General features: G+C 41.0%; 4 protein-coding genes across 8 annotated transcripts; all 4 read right to left on the bottom strand.

Moving 5' to 3' along the window:
* Positions 1–4951: 4951 nt before the first annotated feature.
* LOC128265498 (neutral alpha-glucosidase AB) lies at positions 4952–9671 on the bottom strand. Of its 2 annotated transcripts, none has more exons than XM_053001533.1 (5): positions 9560–9671; positions 9020–9147; positions 7495–8244; positions 5559–7044; positions 4952–5465 (listed from the first exon to the last, which is right to left on the bottom strand). In XM_053001533.1, exons 2-5 carry the CDS (start codon positions 9124–9126, stop codon positions 5034–5036), a joined length of 2775 nt encoding a protein of 924 aa, XP_052857493.1. In that variant the 5' UTR covers positions 9127–9147; positions 9560–9671; the 3' UTR covers positions 4952–5033. The 2 variants fall into 2 exon arrangements, with proteins under 2 accessions (XP_052857493.1, XP_052857492.1); XM_053001532.1 differs by lacking the exon at positions 9560–9671 and adding an exon at positions 9333–9534.
* A 2029-nt stretch (positions 9672–11700) lies between these two features.
* LOC128265499 (tektin-3-like) lies at positions 11701–16885 on the bottom strand. Its single transcript, XM_053001534.1, has 4 exons — positions 16470–16885; positions 14867–15219; positions 13315–13902; positions 11701–12388 (listed from the first exon to the last, which is right to left on the bottom strand). Exons 1-4 carry the CDS (start codon positions 16782–16784, stop codon positions 11851–11853), a joined length of 1794 nt encoding a protein of 597 aa, XP_052857494.1. The 5' UTR covers positions 16785–16885; the 3' UTR covers positions 11701–11850.
* A 563-nt stretch (positions 16886–17448) lies between these two features.
* Positions 17449–19346, bottom strand: LOC128265497 (NFU1 iron-sulfur cluster scaffold homolog, mitochondrial). Its single transcript, XM_053001530.1, has 3 exons — positions 19204–19346; positions 18880–19136; positions 17449–18080 (listed from the first exon to the last, which is right to left on the bottom strand). Exons 1-3 carry the CDS (start codon positions 19269–19271, stop codon positions 17554–17556), a joined length of 852 nt encoding a protein of 283 aa, XP_052857490.1. The 5' UTR covers positions 19272–19346; the 3' UTR covers positions 17449–17553.
* A 384-nt stretch (positions 19347–19730) lies between these two features.
* On the bottom strand, positions 19731–23195 carry LOC128265508 (double-stranded RNA-specific editase 1). Of its 4 annotated transcripts, none has more exons than XM_053001544.1 (5): positions 23066–23195; positions 22740–22755; positions 21220–21568; positions 20536–21119; positions 19731–20477 (listed from the first exon to the last, which is right to left on the bottom strand). In XM_053001544.1, the coding sequence occupies exons 3-5, from the start codon at positions 21359–21361 to the stop codon at positions 20277–20279; spliced, it is 927 nt and encodes a 308-aa protein (XP_052857504.1). In that variant the 5' UTR covers positions 21362–21568; positions 22740–22755; positions 23066–23195; the 3' UTR covers positions 19731–20276. The 4 variants fall into 4 exon arrangements, with proteins under 4 accessions (XP_052857504.1, XP_052857505.1, XP_052857506.1 ...); XM_053001545.1 differs by having other exon boundaries at positions 21220–22405; positions 23066–23188; XM_053001546.1 differs by having other exon boundaries at positions 21220–21758; positions 23066–23187.
* Between the last annotated feature and the right edge of the window lie 76 nt (positions 23196–23271).

Below are 23271 nucleotides of genomic sequence, written 5' to 3'. Positions count from 1 at the left end.
TGAGACTGCATATACGGAATTCTGAAACTAATGATGGTCATATCCGACGCCTTCTAACAATTTTTCATGATATGCATTTCGTAGCAATTTTTTCGTTTTTATCTCTGTCTGCGTTACGTTGTTTTTTTTCTTTGCCTCTGTTTTTCCATAAGAATTTTTTAATTTAACGCTCAATAAGCTTTTGCCGCGTTTCGTTTTGGTTTTTCATTCTTTGTTTTTTTTTTTTTTTTTTTTTTTTTTTGGTCCTAGTAGTTCTTCCTCTTGTTTTGGGATGCGCGTAATTTTTTTTTTTTTTTGCTGTCTAAAAACGCAGCGAAGACGAGGCTGACTTACTATACATGGGTTACAGGGGACGGCAGCTACATTTAGTTGAGTGTGGCGCACACTCAAAGAAATTACCACCCAAAGTGATTAGCCAAAATTGAAATTTTTGAAAATTTATCAAAGCATTTAAACCATACATGCAAAAAATATATGTTCATGTATGTAAAAAAAATACATACATATAATATAATTTTTTTTTTAATTTTAATTATTAATTAAGCATCCTAACTTGTCAAATTTTTTCGGATTGTTTCTGGGGTATGTGTATTATTTGGGCGTCCAATCTATGATGTTTTCAAACTTTACCTGCATACAAACATACAAAAATATTTTGAGCTCTAAGCTTACACAAACAATCGACACACAAAATTTATCAAAGCATTTAAACCATACATGCAAAAAATATATGTTCATGTATGTAAAAAAAATACATACATATAATATAATTTTTTTTTTAATTTTAATTATTAATTAAGCATCCTAACTTGTCAAATTTTTTCGGATTGTTTCTGGGGTATGTGTATTATTTGGGCGTCCAATCTATGATGTTTTCAAACTTTACCTGCATACAAACATACAAAAATATTTTGAGCTCTAAGCTTACACAAACAATCGACACGGCAATTGATCCTGATCAAAAATATATATACTTTATAGGGTCGGAAACTTTTCCTTCAACCTGTTACATACTTTTAGACGAATAAAATATAGCCATTTACTCCACGAGTAACTGGTATAAAATACTATTACAAGTCAAAAAATGACTTAGAAACTGACAATATTGCTTCGATTTTTTTTGCAGTGCTGCTGGAAATCTTGTGAGTGGAAAGGGGAATCCCGAAATACAAATCCTGAACGTGTACGCATCTGTCTGTGTGCGAGTGTTAGTGTGTGTGGCATTCGACCAAGATTGATGGGAATTTAAATTGAGCATTTCGTTATAAATATGCGCGCGTTTTACTGTGTTTTGCGGCAGGTCCTCCCGAAACTAACTTTCCCTCCCCCCCTCCCGCCTTTGCCACCCAATTTCCGCAGGCTGAAGAGGGGTGGTAAAGGGGGTGGTAGGTAGTTCGCACTACGTGTGTGCATCCGCACTTAACTTGACAGTCAGCAAGTCAGCCAAGTGCTGTCGTCAGTCAGTCAGTCAGTCAGTCAGTCAGTCAGTCAGTCAGTCAGTCAGTCACATTCCATCCCTCTTTGTCCCTTAGTGCCTTATGCTATTTTCCCCAGCTTAGCCCCCTCTATCTCTTTCGCACGGGCTGCCCACACTTGGCCGAAATCAAGCTGCACAGTGGCCAAACTTAATAGGTCTAAATGCGAGAAAGGGGCTTGAGATATGGGACACTAACAAAACCATACTTTTTAATAAACAAATCGTGTCAGTAAAAAAATATGAACAATTACCATAATGTACAAATACGACGCAAAAATAAAATATTGTATTAACCGAAGTTGTTGACTTGTTTAGCATTGGTTATGATGTACGTACCTAGGTACAATTAGTTTGTACCTTAAACCTTACATTGCGGTACTGTTATATTTTTTATATAATTTAATTCCTCCGCATATATGTACATATGTACAATACATAATGATCTTTTCATTAACTTGTTTCTTCACCCAAACTTAATCTCCAGATTGATATCAAAATTAAACTGCAACATCGAGAAGAACCTATTGACCTCAAAACGATTCATTTATAAAAAATTTAAGTTATTAAATGTTATTTTTACCCCTTTTATACCTTTTACCTAACCTAGATACTTGAAAAATTGTGTAGATTTTACCTTACCTAAGTACTTGTATTTTCAAAAATCTATTACTGAGCTCATCTATATTAATAACAGGAGATTTACAATTGGTAGTAATTTTGTATCTTGAAACATAGACATTTCTTAAAATGTTTTAAATGAAATGCCTTAATCATATAATTTAAAATAAGCTGTAAAAATTAAAGAAAATAATGTTATGATTTCATTATCTGAAGAAATCCTTAAGAATACTGTTAGGTGACACATAACGTAAAGCAATATTAAGATAAGTGTCCGTAAGGACATTTGCTTTTGGCTGCCACTGTGCCGGTGACGCAAATTGCACATGAGCATGACGCCCATAATTCCCAAGCCACAGACACACCATGTCCAGTTATTTTACCAAAGGGACAACACACATAGATCCAAATTTTAATAATGTTTATCCATTGTAACTAACTCATATAAGTCAGTACAAAGTACAAACTTACAATCAAAACTTTTTGTGCAATAAAAATAACAAAAAAATACATATTTTAAATATTGCTAAATTTAATTTGTTTCCGTTGAAAAACATTTAATAAAGTAAATACTACAACAAATATTCATTTACATATTTAGTACAAATTTAATGGGAACCATTAAATTGAAGTTACCTAAAATTAGTATCAATCAATTATATTTAGTGTTTGTACCCAAATCATAAACAAATATATTTAAATATATATTTTAAATGTAGGGGACCAATTTAAAGAAGACCATTTTCGCAGATATTTTTCCCTGAAATAATAGAAGGCGAGACATAGCCGCTGACATTTGTTCTATTGCTGACGTTGCATTGCATTCAATGTTGCACACACAAAAGCTGGATTTCTCGGGCTGTGACAGTTCCTAACACCGCGATATGACAGCGACATCTGCGCTAAATAAACCCTAAGCCAAAAACTCGTATAATTAAAAACAAACATGATAAAAACGTTACAAGTTTAGGCTGAATAAAGTGTTATGCAAAAACACGAGTATGGTAGAAAACGCTTAGCTATTTTAATAGTACATGCTTACATAAAACATATGTATATTACTTAAACGTATTTTTGTTTGTTAGTAGGTGAGTTGATCAACCAATGTGATGTATGTACATACATATAGACCGGATAGAGTTTGTGCAAAAGAACTTGCCACTTATTTGTACTGGTCATAGTGTATCAAAGTCCAAATAAACAAACAAAATTTAAATTTTGATTACTATTTGTAGAGAAATAAATGTTTTTCGATTAAAATTGAGACAAATATAAAGTAATTATTTAGAAAAAATTAAAAATTCCAGAAGTAAACAATAAGGAACGCTGTACTCGAGTGCCCCGACTTTTATGGACTACAAAGCTTAAATGTCGCCAAAAGATATATCTTTAAATAAAAAAAAACCCCAATTCCCTTTTTATGATTTAATAACTACAAGTGTTTTGCAATATACGATATACTGAAATAATCAAATAATATGTAGCATCTTGAATTGTTTTTTTTTTTTTTTTTGGTAATTTTGATTTTATCTTACAAGTTGAATATTTTTTTGTATTTTTCCTTTGACTTGATAATAAAATCGGTTGGTGGGGAACGGAACTAGAAGCTCAGCTAATTTTCTAATTTCGCAATGTAATGCTCGGTTTTTTGGGGGTGTGATGGGGATGCCGCAGGACATGGAGAAGCCAAGGATGCCAGAAATGCCAAGGATGTGCTTGTTGCTATTGCTATTGTTTTTGGACTCACTCGCAACACCCCTTTTTCGAATTTGGGCAGAGCGCATTAAAAATAATTATGCTTATGCTGCTGGAAAATTTGCTGACTTCCATACAAGTGCTCACATGACCAAATGGGTAGCACCACATCCGGTATATATACATATATACATACATACATACATACATACACACATGCATGTATGGCGAAATAACCGCAGAGAGAAAGTGCGAGTGGGGAAGGGAAGTTGAGCCAAGCTGCAAAAATATTTTTACAACATTCTTAAGCTCAACCGAAACGAAAAGTTATGAAAAATTTTATGAAAATTCTTCTAAGGCTTTTGGGGGGTCAGAGGTCAGCGAGTGGGCAACGCTAACATCGTTTTTTCTCGCCCTCCGACTGTGGGCCAAAGTTTAATTGAAATAACTTTGATAATGTTGCCAACAGCGGAACAACAAGAAACAAATAAGAATAACAAAGCGAAACTATTAAATATTATTATAGAAGATTAAGTGCAAGCTAATTGCAATCAGCCATAAATACAGTCTGTAACGCATTAATTAACAATATTGTTAAGGGATCAGTTTGAAACAAATTCCTTGTAACAATTCGTAAAGCGGTTTTGAATAAAAATACCAATATTCTTACGTTTTTTAACCCTGCAGATGCTTTTATAAATACAGGCCGTAGTTTTATAAAAATCGGTCGACTTAATAAAAGCTGTTATACAAAACAAAGAAAAATTAATTGGAATACGGTCTATACCCCCTAAAATATAGACATTCATTTACGATTCAAAAATATGGTTTAAGTTTCATTGGAAAATGACTGATTTTTTTGATAAGGAGCCACCAAAAAAGAAAACATGTATTATTTTTTTATAATTTTAACGACCTACAAGTATATGTTACTCAAACCAACTAAGTGTGCATTTATAGATATTATAAGCATGAGAACATGCCCAATTAAAGAACCGTTTTCTTACTTAAAAATCGTCTATTTATTGAAACATGAATTAAATTCAACTTGAGTTGCACCCTTCGAATGTTGAGTTGCGGGAGTTGGCGGATGAGAAGGGAGAAGGTGAACTTATCGAAGCCAGCTAAATTCTGCCTGGAATTGGAATTTTAGTGGGTAGCTGAGCTTTACAACTTTAATAGCAATTTCAAATGTGTGCATAGATTAAGTAAAACACTAATACGAGCCGACGGCGACCACAGACTACACATAGTTCAGTTTGATGGCGAAGTCGACGTCCATCTTGACGCCCGGCTTGCGCACAACGACGGTTTGGTCATGTTGGAGCACCTCCAGCTGCTGGCTGACGCCATTCACAGTGATACTGGCAGTGCTGGGTACCTTCTCCAGCCCGGCGATCACGATCCGTTCGATCCAGGCAAGGCTCTTGTACTTGGGCTTGCCCACAAAGCGGTTGACCAGCTGGCCGTCGGCGAACTCGTAGTTCACGTGGATGCGCTGCCCCTGGCGGTAGGCGTAGGACTTCTCATCGTCCAGGTAGAGGGAGCCGGCGGCCTTGCCCTGCCTGTCCAGGCAGATGATCAGTGTGTACGGATCGTGCTGCATCAAGGTGGAGGCGCGACGTTGGCGCTCCTTCTTCGGAACAATGCTGCCGCCACGCTGCCACACGGGTATCTGTAGGGGAAAGGTAATGAAGGCATCAAATAGTTGTACAACACGAAATCTACGAGTTCTTTCTCTCTCCCTCTCTCTCTCTCTCTCTCTTACCTTGTTGTCATCTACAGGAACCGACACATAGCCGGATCGTTCCTGGCGCTGATAGGTGTCCACATCGTACCACCAGTCACCGTTCTTCTTGTCATCAATGGCCGGGAAGTAGACGTCCACTTTGCTGACGCCCTGCTGCATGACGGGCCGCACAAGGAGGCGATCCTGCACCAGCAGCTGGCTGTCCACACCGAATGCCTCCTTGTCCTGCGGATAGTGGGTCAGCAGGGGCCGGATAACCGGCTCACCCGTCAGCTCCAGCTCATAGAAGGCGGTGTACCACAGTGGCAGATAGGAGTAACGCTTGAGCACCGCATTCTGGATCACCTGGCGAGTGCGTTCGGGGAAGAGCCACGGCTCCCGCCGCTTTGTATCGATGTGGGCATGGGCCCGGAAGAAGGGCAGGAAAATGCCCGTCTGATACCAGCGCTCCAATAGCTCACTATCCGGGTTGCCGAAGAATCCACCGACATCGGCGCCACAGAAGGAGAAACCGGCCACCGCCTCGGTGAGGCACATCTTGATTGAGTGCTGCAGATGCGACCAGTCCGCCAAGTTGTCACCCGTCCAAATGGCGGCATAACGCTGCGATCCCGCAAAGTGGGAACGGGTGAGGATGAAGGGCCGCTGGTTGGGATCGCGCTGCTGCAAGCCGGCAAACGAGCCCATCAGATGCATGTGACCGTACAGATTGTGCACGTCGCGGTGCTCCCAGTTGCCAAAATGCACTAGGTCCTTGGGCGCCGTGATCTCGGGGCCATTGAACACCGACGGTTCGTTCATGTCGTTCCACAGCATCACATCGGCGGTGACCGTCTGGAACTTGTCCAGTGCGTACTGGCTGGCGTAGTAATCTCTGACCACGGGATTGAAGAAATCGGGATAACTGGCCGATCCCGGCCAGCACCAACCCTCGTAGTCGTTGCCCTCGCGCGTCTTCACGTAGTAGCCACGCTCCGTGCAATCCTGGTGGAAGAAGTAGGCGTTATCCCGCTTGATGTGCGGATCGATGATCACCACCAAATGGCGGCCCAGCTGCGTGAGGTTCTTGATCATCGCCAGCGGCTGTGGGAACTTGAACTTGTCCCAGGTGAAGTAGCGTTTGCCATCGGTGTACTCGATATCCAGCCACATGGTGTCCATCGGTATGTTGAACTCATCGAATTTCGCCGACACGGTGGTCACATCCCTTTCGTCGTTGTAATTCCATCGGCTCTGGTGGTAGGCCAGTGCAAATAGCTGTGGCAACTCGTGCGTTCCCGTCAGAGCAGCGTACTGCTTGAATGTGTCCATGGGCTTGGGACCCAGCATGATGAAGGCGTCCACAATTCCCGACTCGGACATGAAGTGGGCAGCCGGCGGTGGAGTCTTTCGCGAGCCGGACACAAAGTTCACCAGCGAAGAGACCACATTGGTTTCCGAGGTTTGGATATCCACCCATGTCTCGGCGGCATTCTGCCAGTAAACGCCGGCAGTGCGCTGTTGTCTGGAGTGTATTAAAAAGGTATGGATGGTATAAGCACATGTTTGCAGAAGGACTTTCGAACCTTGCGAAAGGTATTATTATACTATTTTGTATGGCATATATATCAGCAACGATTCAGACACGTCTGTAAGCCAAATCAATAGAATTTAACCTGAAGCTACTGTCCGAATGATTGGCTTAAAATAACAATACCTTGTTGTTTTTTAAAGCTAGCTAATATATATCACCAATGATTCAAACATGTCTGTAAGCTGCTAAGTTTTAGCCAAATTGGAAGACTTTAACCTAAAGCTAACTATCCGAATGGTTCAAAAAAATCAACCATATTTACCATATATTTACATCGAATTTTCTAAGACTAAAAGTTTTGTGCTTGATTTTACTATTATGAGATCCTTATTAAACAATAAAAATCAAGCTGCTGTTGCCCTGTTATATGACATAACTCACCCATGACCGTAGATCACCGGCACTGCGCCATACAGGGCCATCTTGCTGTCCACTACATATTCGAACACATCCAAGTTGTACAGACGGTATGGATCCGTGCCGGAGGTGGACTTCAGGACAAAGCTATCGGCGTGCTCCGGAATGCCAAAGAGGATCTCGGCGGCAGGGAACGCAAAGTCCAGAGCCACTGCTTCTGGACCATATGGCTTGGAGTCATGGTGCGACTTGAAGTTCTCCTCCCATGCGCCGGGGTCATCGATGGCATCGGCTGCCTTCGGAGTTTCCACAGCGGCATCCTGCTCCTGCTGGTTCTCGTATTCCGCGGGCTCGGGAGTCTGCTCCTGGGCCTTCTGACGCAGATGCTCGAAGTACAGCCAGTTCTTGGCATTCACCGAGACCACCAGGACATCGTCCTCGTAGAAATCGATGCGGAAGGGGTCGCCGTGGATGACGGCCTTGTTTTTCTCCGATGTGATGACAATCTCACCGTCCGTCTCACGCTGGACACGAATGCGTCCGGCCCGGGGCTGCCCCTTGAGGGCGTGCTCCACGCGGTATCGCGGCCTAAGTGGCTGCTTCTCGTCAATCTGCAGCCGGAAAGTGCTGCCCTCCAGTGCCTCCAACTTGAAGGCAAACTGGTGGTGATTCTCCTTGTTCACCAGATCGGCGGTCAGCGAATCGGCATAGGTGTTCAGAGTGCCCGGAATCAAGGCGTACTTGCTGCCCGAACTCTGTACCTTTCGGGAGCGTCTGCAAAACCATAAATTACGTTGTCAGTTGAGATCGATACTTTAAAATATAAATAGGGTTTTACGAGCTCATGCCTATCAGGCATCAGGTATTTGGAGTGGTGTTTACCATTTATTGATTGACCACTAGTGTGTGAAAGATTAAATAAGTTTAAAATAGATCGCTATACCAAGTTGGTTTTATATGAGTGCAGTTCGGCAATCTTCTAAAACAATTTAATAGAAAAGTTCAATATAAGAGTACTGCCGCTTCTTATTGTGATTAAAACTAGTTTTTACTGACTTTGCCTATGATAGGCAAAACCTTAAAACTCAGGGCGAGATTTATGGTTTAAGAGAACTAGTGTTTGTGAAAAAGTAATATATGCACAAATATACACAAACTTAAAAGAAGGATTAAGGAACATCTATTTAAAAAAAAAAAAGTACTATCTGAGTTTTCCCTCCGAAATGTAAAAAAAAATTGTATATGTTGGCGAGTAGAGTAAAAATAAGGGATCAATAAAATTACATCTTAAATAATTAAGAAGTACTACTCTTCCAAAAACAGTTTTAGGAACTTTGATTAATATTATTGTTTCTCATTGTGTGTTCAATTCTTTTTGAAACTTAATCAAGTTTAAGTTTCCTGGGTAAACTTAAAGTAGGTTTTAAAATGTAAAATTCCATACATTCTTTCAGTTCGAGACCTATCGTTAACTATGAGTACCTAAAACCGGTACCTAGCAATATATTAAGGTACAACCAAGATGTCTCTTGGAGACAGTAAAACTCACCGGCAGAAACTGCTCTGTTCACAGGTCTTAAAGTTCCCGGGATCCACTCCGTCGGCCAGGACAAATAGTGTCCAGATGATGGCCACAATGCCAAGAGCAAATCGCATGGCGCTTGTCCTTTTTGTTAACTAAAACGAAAGATATATAACATAAGGTATTTACAATGTTTTTACTGTTTGTTTCTGTTGCTTTCAATTTCGTTGCCTACTCTAACTGTAAAGTTGATGTACACGTCAGTCGTTGCCAAAAAAATATTGCAAACAAGCGAAAACCCTGGAAATGCACTTTAAATGCATTTAGGCAGTATAATTACCCTTAAATTAACCCCTGGCAGTCTATACTGCTGTATATACAGAGAATATATTAGAAGGCATCGATATTTCTCCGTTCAGCTGTTTTCTATGGGAACATGTTTTGGATATGATCGTAAAAATATGTCGCCGGCTATTAATGCACTTTATGCTGATACTGCACTTTTGAATGATTTCTCGACTTCACCCATCGATTCCCCACACATTAGTTTTTTTGATCGTATCAAACCTTATTGTATCGAACAGCTTTGCTTTCGGGTTTTTCTTATTAATAATTTTTATTAAAAATTTTGGCAGACATCCGCAGTGTGACTGCCACTTGAACAATACAAAAATGCCGAGTATATGGTAAAACATACTTTTTAATACCATGTTTATCAAATATCTGAACCCCGAAAATGGTTCCCGTCTCGACTAATTTAACCGACGTTTCAAGTTTTCCATTTTATTCCAGTAAAGGTTATAGGAAAATATATTTAAAATTATAGTTTAAACTAAATCAATTTATACAAATTTATAGTGTGATTAGAACTTGGTTCTAATGGCAGCTATATGATATCGTATGCCGAAGTATATAAGCCCTTGCAGCTAGTGCAAAATTAAATATTCTCTTCTTTTGATTATTTATATTTATTAAGTGAATTTCGGAACGGAAAACAATAATGTACACTTAATAGTTGACTTTTAATGCCGCACAGAACACTTGTTTTTGCCATTATCAAAGATCATCTGCTTGGCAAATGAAATTGAACGAATCATCACAATTATTGAAAAAAAGACCTGGCCTCGATAAAGTGGCGCAGAACTTTCCTTGCGTTTCGCGACGATTACTTTCCAAAACCACGTCTCTAATCAGATTACCAGAGGCCAATGATACAGCTATCGTCGGATTGGGCAATCGGCTGATGCCCATCCAGTATTGAGTGTCAGGATTAAGTTTTTCCCGCAACGATAAATAGTCTCTTATGTTGTGGAACGCCGCCAGATGTCCACCCATTTGGCGACAAGTGCTGGCAGCCGAAAGCCAATTCTTCTGGATTTTGTGCTCAATGAAGAAATACCTCGAACCGAGCTGCTCAAACTTCGGCGGTATGGTTATCCCGGGAGTATCATTAGTAACGTTTAGTCGTGTCTTCATGGCGCCAATCGTTTCCCTCAAGAGGGCCATTTCACTTTGGATGTATGTCCGTACCCCTGATATTTCACCTTCGATGGTGTCATACAATTCTTGGCGATCTCTGAAGATGTCTCGTTGAATTAAGTTCAATATCTTTTGGGTTTCCGTCAAGCTGCTGTTCAGGGTATTCCTATATAGCCAAAAGCCACGTATCGGGGTTACATAAAGATGTATGGCGATTAACGCACCGAAAACGTAAGTAGTCAGCTTGAACATAATGCGAGAGTCAATCGACTCGGCGATGGCAAATGGTTTAATTGAACTGATTCTGGATTTAATTCGGCACTGCCGAAAGCGTTTCTCAATCTACACCTTAAAAAAACAATTGTCATAAATACCAAAATATTGTTAAATCAATATTTAGACTATTGGGTACACAAAATTTCTCAACAAGATGAATATTAAATAATTAACACAAAATAAAATAAAAAAAAAGCTTCAGTTATATTATCTAGTATTGAGCTAATACTTATATTATTAGATTGTTTGTTGATTATTTTCAAGACACACTTATAAGAACTAAATTGTCATTCTTTTTTTTTTTTTTGTTTTTTTTTTGAGTGTATGTTTAGGCACAAAATATGTATGATAAGGGCTGCCAGCAGCAGAATGATTGTAATTTGAAAGAAAACGATTTAGATTGAGATGTTGCCTCGACAATGAAGTACCCCTTAACTCTCTGAATTCTTCCAAAAATTGTTTGCCTACATTTAATGACCTGAAATAAATGTGCTTGTTGTTTTAAATATTTGTATGGTTCCCATGGGAGATTTATTTAAACCGTAATTCTGAAATATTTAACCATTACTATATGTCGATAAACTAAAAAAATTATTAAAAACCAGGAAAGTTAAATTTTTTTTTATTTATTTTTACAATTGTTCTTATGGGAGCTATATGCTATAGTTGTCCGATCCGGCTCGTTCCGACTTATATACTACCTGCAATAGAAAGACAACTTTTGGGAAAGTTTCATGCAGATAGCTTTAAAACTGAGAGACTAGTTTGCGTAGAAACGGAAGGACTGACGGACAAACGGACAGAAGGACAGAAGGACAGACGGACATGGCTAGATCGACTCTCCTAGTGATGCTGCACAAGAATATATATATATATATATATATATATATATATATATAAAAAAAACAGATCCCAAAGCCAGTGTCTTTGGCTCGCCATTTAAACAACAACAGTTTGCTTTTTTGGAGTGGACAAACAGAAACCGATTTATTGTGATCAGACGAAAGGACACGGGTGCCGGGCAAAAGCGAGTGTTAGGGTGCAGTGGGTCCTACGGCAACGCTTCTCTTGCGTTTGTATCCGGATGCGGATCGGGATCGGGATCAGTACTTGATCAGATTGCTGACCGGGAAGGAGCGCCTCAGGCTCATGCACTTCTCCCGATCGATGAACAGTGCGTTGACCTTGTTGCGCAGGTCCACCTCCAGGGAGCAGCGCGTCTTCAGCAGACCCTGGTGCGTGGCCTCCGCCTCCTGGAGTTTGTGGTGCAGCGTCTCCACGGCGCCCTGGATGTCCTGCACCTCGAGGACGAGTCGCTCCTGGGCGTGATCCTTGCACAGCTCGACGCCCTCCCGGTGGGAGCGGGCCTCCAGCCGCGTCTGGGCCACCTTCAGCGGCCCAGACTTGTCCTGGATGGCCTTCTGCAGCAGGAACAGATGCTTCTCCATGTCGAATAGCTCCTGCTGCACCTTCTGCAGGTGCAGCTGGACGCGATTCTTCGCCTCGGCCATCTCCTGCGACCGCCGGTCGAAGGCGTTGTTCGTGTTGCTCCAAAAGTCCCACACGGTGGTGGCCACCGAGTTGACAACGCTCTGGGCATCGCTGCGCAGCTGGGAGAGCTTCGCCCGTTCCGCTTGGGAACTGCGGAGATTGGGAGATTGGGTGGTTGGAGTCAGTTAGAGTTTTTCGAGTTCGTAGTAAGAGTAAATTATATTTTTAAACCAAAGCTGAATGGATTTTAAATAATAAATAATATAAATTATGACAAAAATTAAATAAAGATTTAATAAAGATGAAATGCAAAGAAAAATATAAAAAATTATGTTATTTATACATATAAATCATATGACTAATGATTGAAAAATTATTATATGTTATACATATGCATATGTTATAGTCTCAACTAAACGGATTTTTATTTTATTTTATTGTTCAGAAGAAACTATTTAAAAGTGTTAAAAAGGTTGTGATACAACGATTTAATTATGATTTTAAACCTTTTATTCTGTTATTGTTGAAAACAAAAAGGCTTGAAGATTAAAAACAGGCGATACTAAGAAAAATATGCTTATGAGAAAATACAAACTTAAAAATAGCAATAAGCTATGTTTTTTGAACCTAAAGTTAATTAATTTTAAATGTGCATATAGGCTCATGAAAAAATGTTAATTATTAAAAATTTAAAAACTATTAATTCTGGGAGATTGGAGCTTACAAATTGTGAATTTTGAATCACCAAATTACCAAAAAAAAAAGCTTGATTCTAAACTGAAAAATATTAATTTAAAAAAAGTTTTCGATGCAATGAATAAATTTGTTTTCTTTCTGGCTGTGATAATTTTTGAGATCTTGACTTTCATACGAATACAGTATACCCTTTTACTCTACGAGCAATGGACTTAAAAATGTAATCTGAGTCCAAAAAAATCCATGGAACTTCGATGGAGAGTGAAAATTAACAAGGGTACTGTGGTACTGAGGTACTCAGGTACTGAGGTACAATGGTACAGTGGTACTGTGGTACAGTGGTACTGTGGTACAGTGATGTCACAGGAGTGGACACTCACCGGCGGACGTGCTCGCTGCTGGCCTGGGCCCAGGACTCCTGGGTGCTGACCGAGGGATCGAACTTCTCGATGCCGCCGTAGTAGGTGATGCCGCGACTGTGGTTGTTCAGCTGGTGGCACATGGAGTCGATGCCCAGCGAGGACTCCTTGTGGGCCACATCGTCCTCGAGCTGATGCTGGGCGCCGCGGCAGTCGAGCGCCTGTTTGGCGATCTTCTCGTGCAGCCCGCCCAGGCGGTCGCGGCTGTTCCTCAGGTTGTTGATCTCCACGAGGAGGGCCTTCTCGACGATGTCGTGCACCTTTTCGGGTCCCTGGCGCGACTCCCGATGGAACAGGCACTCCTGGGCAATGTGCAGCGGTATCTCCAGGTCGAGGAGCGCCTTGCCGCACTGCCGCTGCAGTTCGTTGATGTCCGACATCTCGGCAATCAGCTTCTCCAACTCCGAGTTCAGCTCGTTGCGCCAGAAGGTCAAATCGGTGATCCGCTCGCCCAGCCTGCGACCCGCGTCCCTTTGGCCCGAGGTCGCCTTCTCGTCCGTTTCCCGCATCAGACGCACTGCATCATTACGCATGCGCTCCGACAAATTGCTGCGGCAAAAAATTTAGAGTTATTATAAATAACTGACTATTTAAGTTCAACCATTTAAATGTCATATTGTAATTTCATATTCTATTTTAATACAAAATCATTATATTAAGTACAATACATACTAAATTGCATGATTAATATTCAAATATTTGAAATAATTTAAAAAGTATCGAATTTCAGACAGATTGAAAAAAAGGAACATCCAAAGAAAAACGATTTAAATAAACGATTTAAAAAAAAAAACCAAACTTTCTCTTAATTGAAAAAACTCGTCAGCTTATATATACTTTCGGAGTATGCTGGACATCTTTAGCAAGTTACAAAAAATCAATTCCAATCTTGAAACATAAAATGTTAAAACAGTGCAAATTAAAAGTATTATTATGAAAATGATTTCAAACCTATTATCGCGATTATCTCTTGAGCAAAATTCAAGATTCCAATTCCTAAACGTCAAACATTCGGACTGATGTCCGAATTAAAAAAAATTGTTGTGAAAAAATGTCAATTCGTGATTTAAAAAACTTTAAAAAATGTAAGTCTAGCATATTATCGCGATTATTGGGAGACTCTCCCATAGAGTTAAGATTCTAAAGCTAATATCGCGTTTATCTCTTGACCGAAATTAAAGATTCCAATTCCTAAACGTCAAATATTCGGACTGATGTCCGAACAGAAAAAATATGTTGTGAAAATATGTCAATTCGTGCTCCAAAAAACTATAACAAAAATGTGGATCTAACATATTGCCCTAGAGTTAAGATTCTAAAGCTAAAATCGCGATTATATCTTGAGCAAAATTAAAGAATACAATTCCTAAACATCAAAAATTAGGACTGATGACCGAATTAAAAAAAAAATGTTGTGAAAAAACGTAAATTCGTGATCTAAAAAAAAATTCAAAAAAAATAAAAGATAGACTTACCATAATTATCGCGATTATTGGGAGCCGCCACTACTCACCGGTTCAAGTTGGACTCGGAGTACTTGGTCATGTTGTTGTTGTACCACTCGTTGCTAGTGTAGCGCGTATAGAGGGCGGCCCGGGCGGCATGCTGCGGATTGCGATCGAAGCCGGTGACCAGGTTGGGGAAGATCATGCCGTCCGTCTTCATGCCCTTGGGCAGGAAACACTGCTTGGCCAGCTGGTTGGTCACCGGCTGCTCGGGCAGGTGCTTCACCTGGATCATCTCGTAGGCCATCGCCGGGCGCCACGGGTGCTTCGTGGGCGTCTCGTAGGCGGCACCCACTCTTGGCGGGATTGAGGGCCCCATCACGGGCTCCATGCAGGGCGGAGCGCCCGCCTGGCTCCATGGCTGCAATTGGGAATACATGACCGTGGTTTTCGGAATTCCCGTTCCCGATTCCGATCCCCCATCTCCATTGTGACTCATTGTGGTTGCTGGTGGACTCGGTGTGGAATTGGATGTGTGCAGTTGTATAGTGTGCAACTGAAAATTTGTGCCACTTTAAAATTTTGACTGCGTGCTGGGAATTTTTGTGGAGACAGTCTCAAAAACAAAAAAAAAAAAAACACAGATATATATATAATACGTGCCCTTTCGTGGAGCGGAATAAACTGAACTGAGCTCGATTCAAAGGGCAGGTGACAGGTGCCCAAAATTTCGGTAAGGCCCGCTCTGATTGCTCATTAAAAAGTTGCCAAGTGAACAAGCGGATGGATCGATTTGCTGGCAAATCAAATGTACTTAAATTTTAAATAAAAAAATATTCATTTGCTTTTCCAAAATAAGTCGATCTATCCTTAAAGAGATTTTATATAACAAGCAATTAAAACACAAGATAAGATATGACATAAAATGAATATAATTATAAGGTTAAGCTAAAACCAAAAAGAACGTTATAGTCGAGTGCCGACTTTGAGATACCCTTGATTTGCCCTTAATAGACATATTTGCCTTTATAGAGATATTCGACACAAACTTAACAAGTGTTTATATAGAATAACTTTCAATCTTCCCAGAATCTACTTAAAAATGTATGGTAACTACTTTTTCCATACTCCATATGAATATCTAAGAAGCTACGAGTACGGCGTATAAATACGCAGTGTGGTATTGTTATTATAGTAACTCTATAAATAAGTGGTAAGATTCAAAATAATGTGCTATGATATAACACTATAGATCAGGGGTGCTCACGCCTATTGACAAAAGGGTTTGGGTTAAATCGGACGACTTAATCATAAAGCTCACATGGGAGCCATCAATATATTCCAAAAAAATTAAATGAAAAAAAAAATTTTAACTTCCCTGTTTTTCACTTTTTTTTGGTTATATAGATTAAATTTCAGAAATAGGCTTTTATTTCTATTCAAATCGGAAAACGATATCATATAGCTGCCCTAGGGACTATGGAATGTTTTTAAACATATACGCATATAATTTAGAAATTTAGATGTTTTAAGGAATATTTAATTTGCCAATAGTAAGGGTATGTGAACTTCGGCTTGGCCGAAGCTTGCTTGAGCACCCCTGCTATGGATGATGTTATGGCATGGAGTAGTGGGTTAATGGGTTAATGTGATATGGTCTGTGGCCGGTACATAGGACTCCATGAGGTTGCGGTGGTCCTTGCGCTCGTTGTACTCGTTCATGTCGGCGGTGGGCCACTTGTCCAGCAGGTTGTCCTTGACCAGACGGTGGTCGAAGATGCGGTTCTCGAGATACGCGTGCTTGTGGAACTTGAGCACCTCCTGCCCCTTGAGTGGTGCCATGGTGGTGCCGGCGGTTCGATTCGAAGCACTCACTATCGGTACACTGGAACGCAAGAGCAGGTTCTTGAGCGTTTCGGGCGCCTTCTGCTGCGGATTCGGGTAGCGTTGGCTCAAATAGTGATCCTCGTTGGCCCAGCAGAGCATTGGTCGATGGACAGTGGATATGTATGTATGTCACCAACTTGATTTTCCTGGAACTTCGTTTACTTTAGGTCTGTTTGGTCTTGAGGCTCCGCTTCGAGTGGTCTTGGCTGGATTTTGGCTCCTCTCAAGCGAATTTATTGATTTAACTCGGTAGCCTGGCAGCGGCATCGCTTGGCAATGGTTTATCCACAGCGACTTGTAAAATCAATGGCAATGGCACGGGTTTATTGACCCACTTGCCAATGGGGGTCAGACTGGGATCTATTTATTTCCGAACTATTCAATTGACCTTGCTCAGTGCGGAATTAATTGCTCTCTTAAGTACATATAAGATATATGTTAGAAATTGCATTTCTATGCTAGAAGAGAACTACCTACTACTGGCAGGGTAAAAAGAGTATACTTTTGTTCCTACTTTAAACTAACTTATTAATAATACTCATTAAATAAAATAGGATTTAAGAAACAAAAAGTAACATAAGTTTACTACGCTTTGTGTTGCTCTTCACAGTCAATTTAAAAGCAATAACAAGATTAGAGACATTACATAATTTCTTGTTGCTTAAACATATTGCATTTGCTGAGTAATTGCCTAAACTCAAATCAATGAAGGGCTAATACTATTTCCCTTACGGCATTTGGTTGTCAATTAATCCATTTAAAGTTAAGCTTAAAGCCGTAGATTTATTTAAACAATCAACTACATACAGAACTATATTGGTTTCACTAGAGAGTAAGCAACGCAAACAGGAGAAAACACCATCGCACTCTAATTGGGGCCGCCTCCCGCCGGCTCCTGTTGCTTGAGCGTCTTGAGGTTCTTCTCGAACCGCTCGAACTCGCTGTCGACCATCCTGTCCGCTTCGTCGAAGACCTGCTCCACGGACTCCACCTCCGGGATGTAGAACTGCAGCATGTTCTGCACGCCGTTCTTCAGCGTCACAATGGAGCTGGGACACGAGGAGCAGGAGCCCTGCATCCGCAGCTTGACGACGCCGGCCTCGAAGCCCATGAAGACGATGTCGCCGCCATCCTCCTGGACAGTGGGCCGGATGCGTGTGTCCAGCAGCTCCTTGATCATCATCACCGTCTCGTCGTCATCCTCGAGGATCTCGGTGTCCGCATTTGGCTGAGCGTCATTGAGAACGGGCAAGCCGCTGGCAAAGAAGTCCATTATTACGGCAAAAACCTCCGGCTTTATCAAGCTCCAATCGGCGCCCTCCTGCTTCGAAATGGTAACGAAGTCCGCGCCAAAGAACACGCCTCGAACGCCCTCCACGCGGAACAGCAGTTTGGCTGAGGAGAATTGAAACACATTTTGGTGTTATTAAAGAGGAAATCCCAATGCAAACACTGCTCTTAATAATTTGGAGCACTGATTTTTATAAACAAAGAAGAAAAACTAATGTTCATATACCCTAGTAGATATACAAAAAAACAAGAAATAAAACAACTGGTTAAATACAATGCAAATCCAACTATTTTGTACTCAGATGTTTTCCGCCTTGATTTTTATCCATTGCATTTTTTAGTTATTTTAAATATAAAAATATTCAACATTTTTTAATTTTTTGTTTGATCATTTCTTGAGTTGATTTAAATAATTAATAATAATTTAATTTTACTAAAATCGGACGACTTATTCATAGAGCTCCCATTAAAACAATCGGAATATTAAAAAATATAACCGAATAATTACTTTACAGTTTTTTTTTTAACTTTTTTACTTCAAAATAAATGGTTTATTATTTTAGCATTACGGTTAATTTTATTAAAGTCGGACAACGATATATATTCAAATAATTCAGCTTTACTGATTTTGAACATACACGCATAAAGATCTAATTATGGTTGTTTTACAAAATATTTAACTTTTGATGTGGCTGTAAACGAACGTTGCTTCCTTCTTGTTAGAAACCTAATTTTGATTTTGATAAATAAAAGTAATAGTTGTACCACAACTACTATTTTGACCGCAGCTGTGTATACATTATAGGGCAGAAAATGTCTCCCTCACCGCGTTACAAACGTGTGACCAAATTTATGATACCCTAATGTGCGAGGGTATACAAAGATCCCGTTGATTCGCACTCACCCAATGGACTGTTGTGTGTGGTGGTTCCGTTGGGGAAGTCGTACGTGTTGCCCTTTCCCAGGACCTCCACGCCGGGCAGGAACTTCATGCTGTCCGGATTCGGAGTGTCCTGGGTCTGGATGAACATGCTCCTCCTGCCCGCCGGCGGCGTCTGCATCTGCAGGAGTCCATGTCCGTGGCCATGGTTATATGCCGCCTTCAGCTGCGCCGGTTCCGGATTGTTACGCGTGGTGGCGATGCCCGCAAAATTGCGCACCCTGCAATCGAATGGAACTTGGTTATCCACCGGGCTAGGTGGCCTCAAGACCTGCATGGAATACTCACAACTGTCGCGAACCAAGGCGAGTGTTACGAAGCGTATTTAGAGCCGTTTGGGACAGGAATTTAGCCATCCTGTTTGCCTTTTGCGTTTGATAATGAACAACTAACGAAAAATCAGCTGTCACCGTGCGGTCTGGCAGCCCTGCTGCTAGAGGTGGGAAAATTGAATAGCCATTTAGCGATGACTCGAACCTTAGTGCCAAAACATACACTGCAACAAATTTGTTCTAACTTATTGAAGCAAAAACAGAATGGTCTCTCATTATGCGCACTTATTGATAAACAAAATGAGATCAAAAAACAAAAATTGCATTTACCTTTTCCATAAGCTAACAAGCTACTTTTACTTTGAGCGCAGTTAATGTATTTAACCGAATAATTTGAACAGAAAAAAAAATTAATTAATTAATTACAGCAATATTTTCTCAAACTAGTACCAGCATGCGGACTCAGCTTGAATCGTGTTTAAACTTTTTATTTCTAGAGAGAATAATAAAAAGATTGATTTCTTTTTTTAATACTTTTATTTATGTCTTTAATAGTGCACCTATACCCTCACTTAACGGCTGTCTTATCGCAAAAGTCCTAACTTAGGGGTAATTATACCCGATACCATTTAAAATGGGTGTAAAATAATGTTTCTAAATCTAGTAAGTCAAATAAAAAGAGTACATTTTCAAATCATTTCTGCTCAACGGATTTGAGTTAAAAGATTTTTAAAAAACGCAGTTTTTGGCTAATTTCTCAAGGTTTTGGCATATATTCAACAACTGCCACAAAAAAAAAAAACCGAGTTCAGAGTGTTCAGCAGCTCCTAGCCTAAAAAAAACGTTTTTTCTTTGCGTTGATCTTTTCTCGTGTAAACTAGTGTTGTTAGTCATTAGTTTTTCTAACGCTAAAGAATTACATATTTGTTATATTTCGCATAACAAAACGTAGTTGCAAATACGAATTTAAACGGCCAAATAGCTACGCATCTTTTGGAACCCGTTTTATAAAGCGTTGCGCATTTGACATTAAAAGCCGTTGTGGAAAGATAAGGCCGTTAAGCGTAGGTGCGTTTTGAAATAAATGTCTTAAGATGAAGTGTCGCCAAAGGCAAAGTTCGTTCCGAACAGAGTGTTGCACACTTCCACGGCAACGTTGCGTCGTGCGATCTTCTTCGATCTGCCGCTGGCGGTAAACTGCTGGTTGTCCACCACGATTCCCAAATCCTGCATCACATTGGGCTTTTCGCCAGAGGATCCATAGTCAACGTAATTGAGTCCCGGACGCATCTACAACAACAATGTACGATTAGTGGTTGCATGCAACAAAAAGATCGACATAACCTACAATGCAAAGAATGGTGGCTGGGTGCATGGTCTCCCAACCGGAGGGCAACTCGGTGCGCACTGGCGGCTTCTTGGGCTCCTTCGGCACCGCGGGAACTGGCTGTGCTGCTTCGCCTCCAGCCGGTTGAACAGCATTTGCCGACGGATGCATCTCGGGCACAACATACCCCTCGCGCTCCCACTCAGCAAACAGCTTATAAATGGCAAACGAGGCCAGATTTAGCATTGGCAGATCATCCTCCGGTGCGTCGGCCTCATCCTCATTGGTATCCATGGGCTCCGCAGCGTTTTCAGCGTTATTTAGCTGCAGCCTGGATGGCTTGGGTGTCATTTTAGCGATGATAAAGTCGCGCCAAGCCTTCTCGCAGGCCGCATTCTTGGCGGACATCTTGGAGAGACCCTTGCCCTCATACTGATTTGAGTTCACTGTCACAACGGCCGTGAATCCGCCATCGGGATTGCTGTCGATGGTGAAGTCGCTTATGGTCACGCCCTTCACCTCGTTGAGGGCCATCAAGGCGTTCTTCGGCAGCATGGACTTGCGCAGCTGGCGGTTCTGGCGCAGCTTCTTGTCCCGAGTGCGTTCTGGAAATTACAAAAAATATATATGATATAGAAAATGGGACATCTGAAAATGTTTGCCGAATAAAAAGGCATGCATCGTTAACGGACTTAAATCGCTTACCAGACGACTTCTTGCGTTTCTGGAAGATCTTCTTAAAGGGAATCTTTCCGCCGATGCCGTGGCTGATGCCGTGGCCGCTGCCATTCTCCTCGCTGATGTCGATGGAAAGCTCCTCCCTGGGTTCCGGTTCCTCATTGGCCATCTCCGCCGGTTCCTCCTTGACGATAATGGGCGTGGGCAGCTTGGCCGCGATGGCGGCCGCATCCGGCTTCTTGGACTGGACAGGCGAGGACGCCACTGCAGTGGGAACTGGGACAGGAGCCGGTGGCGGAGGAGCCTGCTGCTCCTGGACATTATTATTGCCCTGCAATGGCGGTTGGATCAAGGGCTTGACGCTGGCACTGGGATTCTGGGTTTGCAAAAGAGTTTCATTAGCTGATTAGTGGGTGAAGGGAACGAGTTTTCGTCGCTTGGTTCCCCTGGACAAAATCACTTGCAGCGGGCTAATCCAGTGTGCTAACAAAAAAGAGACTCGCTGGCCAACGGAAACCATCAAGTCGTCAAGTTACACGGAAGTGTCAGGCTGGTCGGCTGATATACTAAAAACCATAGTTCAGGAACTAGCCATGGCCATTTCTGCGACCCGAGTGCCCCGAAACGAAGCTCTGCACCGACGGAGCCACGTGCCCAGCCACTGTGGGTTCTCCGCTCATTGCATCCGACCAAGGACTCTGGATTGACTGACACTAGCACTCAGCAACCTCATTTCATTTTTGCTCAGTGTATATCCTTAAATTTTGATGAACCATTTACATTATATTTAAAAACAAATTTGTATGATACTCTTCTCATAGAGAAATTATTACTTATGGTTAGTAGTGAATTGGAAGGCAAAATTGGAAACAATTGAATTGGACTTTAAATTGCTAGGGTCAAACATCACCCAAAATTCAATTTTTCGCAAAAAAAAAAAAAAATATTGGTTCATAACACAATAAGTATTACTTTTTTTTTATAAAATTCATGATAAAACTCTTTAGTAAGAGTTAAAGGTTTGTTTAATCCTGTAAAAATAAGTCTCGAATATTTTGCAAATCGGCTAGGTTAGAAAAAGCCCAAATTACATAGAGTTGAATATGGATTGCCGCGGGGAAAAGGATCCTTCGGTCCTTGGTCGTGTTCATTGCCGGCGTCTCGTTTCGGGCACTTTCGGTGAAGTAAATGGGCATTGCTATCTGACGCAAAACTAATAATTTTTTAGTTACAATTTCGGGTAAATTCATTTTCAGTAGCCATAAAAGTTAGCGATAACCGCAAGTCCAGCTTGAAACTATCGCAGTGCTGGCCATCTCTAGTTGTTCGAAAGCACGAGCAGAATGGAATGACTGGAATGTGCGTGGGGATGGGGTGAAAGGGGTGAATGGGGTGGAATGAGGATGTTGGAATGTTGGAATTCAAAGGAATGCATTATGGACTGGATGCTGGACTGCTGGTTGAATTCGGACAACGGTCTGCACTTTCGATTAACCCGCTTTTAGTGGCTATTGCAAATGGATTCACAATTGGGGTAGAATACACACACTCTCATATTGTGCGCTGCAAATTATAGAAATGAAAACGATATCTTGTTATTTCATAAAATCAAATATGCATGGATTAAACAAAATGGTTATTTTGCACGTCGATTTTCGTATTGGTTTTTCTATTTATTCACTTGGCGTAATCATAGCGTGACGTCACAGGGCTTAGAGTGCAGGCACTCAATACATACATACATACATACATACACACACTAGCAAAAACAACCAATAAATTTGCAATGCGGCGTTTTCTTAATGAAAAATAAAGGAGGAGCAATGGAAAAGCGATTTATCCAATGCCGGAATGATCGCTAAATAATGCTTACGTAAATCCCGCCGGAAACAAAAGATTTGTTGTTAGCTGTATTCGGACGACGAGCTCGCTTCATCTTGATTTTTTTTTTTTTTGAGTTTTATATTTCAACTTCACGTAGACAAATGAAAAGTGAGACCGTTGCTGAAGTGGAGAAAAATACCAAGGGTTTTGAGTAATAGGGACTAAAAAATGCCAAGAAACACCAAAAGAAATGGC

The sequence above is a fragment of the Drosophila gunungcola genome, unplaced genomic scaffold (assembly GCF_025200985.1).
Source record: "Drosophila gunungcola strain Sukarami unplaced genomic scaffold, Dgunungcola_SK_2 000127F, whole genome shotgun sequence".
NCBI classification, from domain to species: domain Eukaryota; kingdom Metazoa; phylum Arthropoda; class Insecta; order Diptera; family Drosophilidae; genus Drosophila; species Drosophila gunungcola.
The sequence above is the reverse complement of the archived record's forward strand: the minus strand, read 5'-3'. Positions and strand labels throughout refer to the sequence as shown.

What these genes read in the sequence shown, in the direction of transcription:
- LOC128265498 (XM_053001533.1), bottom strand. Translation starts at nt 9,126, where the DNA reads ATGCGATTTGCTCTTGGCATTGTGGCCATCATCTGGACACTATTTGTC. An exon ending in GAACAGAGCAGTTTCTGCCG is followed by an intron (nt 8,245 to 9,019) that starts GTGAGTTTTACT and finishes ATGGTTTTGCAG; the next exon opens with ACGCTCCCGAAAGGTACAGA. An exon ending in CCGGTGATCTACGGTCATGG is followed by an intron (nt 7,045 to 7,494) that starts GTGAGTTATGTC and finishes AATACACTCCAG; the next exon opens with ACAACAGCGCACTGCCGGCG.
- LOC128265499 (XM_053001534.1), bottom strand. Translation starts at nt 16,784, where the DNA reads ATGCTCTGCTGGGCCAACGAGGATCACTATTTGAGCCAACGCTACCCG. An exon ending in GCAACCTCATGGAGTCCTAT is followed by an intron (nt 15,220 to 16,469) that starts GTACCGGCCACA and finishes TCCCAATTGCAG; the next exon opens with CCATGGAGCCAGGCGGGCGC. An exon ending in AGCAGCGAGCACGTCCGCCG is followed by an intron (nt 12,389 to 13,314) that starts GTGAGTGTCCAC and finishes CAATCTCCGCAG; the next exon opens with TTCCCAAGCGGAACGGGCGA.
- LOC128265497 (XM_053001530.1), bottom strand. Translation starts at nt 19,271, where the DNA reads ATGGCTAAATTCCTGTCCCAAACGGCTCTAAATACGCTTCGTAACACT. An exon ending in CGCCTTGGTTCGCGACAGTT is followed by an intron (nt 19,137 to 19,203) that starts GTGAGTATTCCA and finishes ATTCGATTGCAG; the next exon opens with GGTGCGCAATTTTGCGGGCA. An exon ending in CACACACAACAGTCCATTGG is followed by an intron (nt 18,081 to 18,879) that starts GTGAGTGCGAAT and finishes AATTCTCCTCAG; the next exon opens with CCAAACTGCTGTTCCGCGTG.
- LOC128265508 (XM_053001543.1), bottom strand. Translation starts at nt 23,128, where the DNA reads ATGAAGCGAGCTCGTCGTCCGAATACAGCTAACAACAAATCTTTTGTT. An exon ending in TTGTTTCCGGCGGGATTTAC is followed by an intron (nt 21,569 to 23,065) that starts GTAAGCATTATT and finishes TTGCAAACCCAG; the next exon opens with AATCCCAGTGCCAGCGTCAA. An exon ending in GAAACGCAAGAAGTCGTCTG is followed by an intron (nt 21,120 to 21,219) that starts GTAAGCGATTTA and finishes TGTAATTTCCAG; the next exon opens with AACGCACTCGGGACAAGAAG.